Genomic DNA, 3,653 nt, shown 5'->3' on the forward strand with positions numbered 1-3,653 from the left:
AACAGGCAAAGGAGTCTGAAAGAAAGGTGTTGAGCCCAACTTTAAGCAAAATTGCTGTAACTAGCCTTGAGTTCTTGGAAGCACAGCCGTTTGCCTCTTTGCTTCGCTACTACTAATCCCAGGGAATTCAATCCAAGAGACGATCAAATCATTTTCACTACTGAAAATCCTGAAATGAAGAATGCAGAACCTCAAGAGAACTATTTGTCTTCTCATGGAACAGATTGATCATTAAAACTACTTAAAAGTGAGGTTAAAATACGTTGTGTTGAGTTTTCCGTTAATTTCAAAATTCTGTTAACTTTTCTTGAGCAGGACCGGACTTAAGGTTTCGACCAATCGTACAGCTCGTATCGAGACCGGGCTTAATCTTGCTTACATGAGATTTACATAACTTGGTACATTTTTACACCTATAGTAAGGACATTTCAATAATGTATAGACGTTAACAGCATGATCCCATCATTAATGGGATCATGTGGGGGGCCATGACTTTAGAAAGCACCTACAGATAGCCAGTTCATTAAGGGAATTTAGTTTAGTATGAAGTTATTTGTTTTATAGCCTAGAGTAAGGGGCCACATGAATAAAGAGTAACTCCATTCATATACCTTTATTGATTTAAAAGAAAATACATATATTAAATCAACTTTGTCATACAAGACCAATTCCTAGTGAATGAAATCAATAAAAGGGATCACCAAGATAGGTCTTTTCTTGACTCACTGTAATAAAAAAAGCAGAGTCTTGATACAACTTGACCATAAAAGACAGGCTAGACGCAGCAGAGCAACGAACTTAAGTCAGCTAGGCCAAGCCCGGTAAAGAGGTTCTTTAACATCGCCAGTTCGGATTGTTTCTGTATTCCAATCCTAGACAAGTGCCGTCTCAAAAAATTTGATGCAGTATTCTGCTCGTGACATACTCAAAATGATATTGTTAACTTCAACGGATGTGACTTGAATTTTCATTTGCTTGGATATCCATCGTAGCTTTCATGAAACAAGTAAGGTGAGATGCATCCATACTGAGTTTGATCATCTGAAAGTCCAACCTCCTCTCTAAAACTTGAGTAAGATGAACTTTGTGAGATATTATGTTGCTCGTCTGATGACGATGAACCCAGGTACGGAAACATGTCATACTGTGGATAGCATTCCTGTAACAATTACAAGTTTAGTAATAAAGTTCGAACAAGAACCTGATGACGTAAATTTTACACGAGCAATTACTAATCTTACTACCTTATAAGAATCAAGAATTATATTAGGCGAGCCCCAGAGGCTTGTAGAGAGATTATATCCCTCAGTAGGTTCTACCGGATATTGAGAAGTAAAGTGAGTTGTATGATTACTCTCGTTATACGAGTCATTGGTCTGAGATGGCATGTTACTAAAAGTGACCACTGGCTCATTTGAGACAGCATCACTACTGCTAGGACAATTTCCAGCCGGCTTAAGTGTAGCATCTCCACGAGCAAAAGTTTTATCTGTGTTTCCGTTCTTTTTGACAACACGACACAAGGCGAAAGACCCCTGCAGATATTTAAATTGCCATTTTCAATCTACATTTCAGTAATGTAAGAACTGTCAAAGACTGTCACTGCAAATTCTAGCAATGTTACCTGAAAACTTGGGGTGTCTTTGGAAACATCATCACAGAGTCGATACTCATGCATAATCCAATCTGTTCTATCCCCAAGTGGTGCTCGTCCACGATAGAAAACCAAGGTCTTGCGGTACCCTTGGGACTCACAGACAACTTTACGGTCTTTTCCTGTAGCTTTCCAGTATCCAGATTTAGTGGCTCTATTAGTTCGAGAGCCATTTGGATACTTCTTGTCCCGATAGCAGAAAAAGAACCACTCCATGTCGCGCTTTGGCAGGAACGATTTTTCTGCAATTCATGGCCAACACATTACGATTCTTCGTCCTCACGAACCAAAATTAAAAGATGTGACTAGTGTATTTTAGTAAAGCATCTCCTATGATCGATGGCAATTGTCAATAATAATATTAACCTCTCATGAATCCAACATAAAATTAAATGAATAAAACACTACGCTTAGGAGACGAACTTGGCACGAATTTATGTAATAACAGAGCATGTCTTATAAGCAATTCATCGAACATGTTATTAGCAATTCATTGTAGGAGTCTAGGCTGTTTTTCTGCCGCAGTCCTGATCTTCATATTGAGACTTAGGTCCCGAAAATTATTAATTGGTAGCAAATTTTTGTCTGAATATGTTAAAATATAAGTACCTGGCAGCTCCCATGGATCAAATTTGTATAAATCAATTACTGGAATGACTTCCAGCTCAATTTCAAGTCCCTCATTTTTCCTTTTAAGATAATACCCAACCAGTTCTTCATCAGTCGGATGGAATCGAAATCCCGGTGGCAATGATGCACTTTCCATTATGCGAACTATACTGAAAAATAATTCTAACGAAGAACAAGCCCAAAAACAAATCAAGAATTCATTGTACTTGGCTAAGTGCCCAAGCTATACCCGTTGAAAATTAGAAAAAACCCAAAAATAAAAGCTTTTGGACGCACAAAATTTGTTTGCAATAACTACAAAGAACTTCCAAATACTCCACCTCTTTAACAACAGTATCATTTTCCTATTGAAATTCAAAATTTTCTTTTAGATATAAAAGCCTCCCCCTCCCCCAATTTAAACTGCATAAATTTAAATAAAACCCAGAATTCAAATCCCTGTATATCGGAGAAAAGAATCGGAAAATTTAACGTTAATCGAATCTATACAGAGAAAAAGGAAGCTGTGTAGAGGAAAATAGAGTAGGGTAGAGTGGTTTTTATAGACAGTACAAAGAATATTGAACACCGAAAGTATGGACCTTGTCCGAAGCTACATAAAATTCCACACAAACCCCCGAAAAATAAAGCCAGTTTTCAGTTCACACATAAAAAAAAGAAAGAAAAATTTTAACACATCAGCATGAGTCGGACAACTATTAATTTTTTCCAATGTTCAAAGTGGGCAATTGCATTATTGATATGATAACGTTATTCAGGGGAGCGAACCCTGAAATCATATGACAATGAAGAACTAAATCGAATGATGAAAATATAATAACATAAAGGCACCTCTATGCAGAAATCGATTTACTGCCCCAGTGGATATGTGTCGAACACCATGGATCTTAGACCATTGTTTTGTTTAGCTAAAAATGATGTAAAACTTCGAGTTAAAGTCATTAGTTAATTTTAGGGGTTGCTTGAGCTCTCTCTCTTACTATTATTGTTATTATTATTATTTTTTTTTTTTAACAATGTTATAAGTACAGATTTTTTCAACAGAATTTGTACAGTAAGACAGTTATCTTCCTGTAATTGGTTATTGCCAACAGTTGTCTTTCTGTACCAATTTTGTTAAAAAAAATATGTACTTGCAGAATAATTAAATTTTTAAAAAAAAATGCATTTTACAGTAGTGTTATGATGAAAAATGTGATGTTAAAAAATAAGAAAAGTTTTGGATTTACTTGTGATATTATTTTATTGAAAAATATGTTATTGAAATGAGATCAAATCACTGTTAAAGAATACATTTTTTATAGGGGGCATAATAAATATTAAGAAAATTGCACCTCATATCACTTTTTGGTTTTGCATTTTCAAAAAT

The 3,653-nt window shown here is 35.5% G+C and overlaps 1 protein-coding gene across 1 annotated transcript; it reads right to left on the reverse strand.

The window, feature by feature from the left end:
- Positions 1–587: 587 nt before the first annotated feature.
- On the reverse strand, positions 588–2,924 carry LOC111393915 (NAC domain-containing protein 71-like). The gene is made up of 4 exons (XM_023019689.1): positions 2,264–2,924; positions 1,625–1,896; positions 1,245–1,535; positions 588–1,159 (listed from the first exon to the last, which is right to left on the reverse strand). The coding sequence occupies exons 1-4, from the start codon at positions 2,418–2,420 to the stop codon at positions 968–970; spliced, it is 912 nt and encodes a 303-aa protein (XP_022875457.1). The 5' UTR covers positions 2,421–2,924; the 3' UTR covers positions 588–967.
- Positions 2,925–3,653: the final 729 nt, after the last annotated feature.

The sequence above is a fragment of the Olea europaea genome, chromosome 4 (assembly GCF_002742605.1).
Source record: "Olea europaea var. sylvestris chromosome 4, O_europaea_v1, whole genome shotgun sequence".
Lineage (NCBI taxonomy): Eukaryota > Viridiplantae > Streptophyta > Magnoliopsida > Lamiales > Oleaceae > Olea > Olea europaea.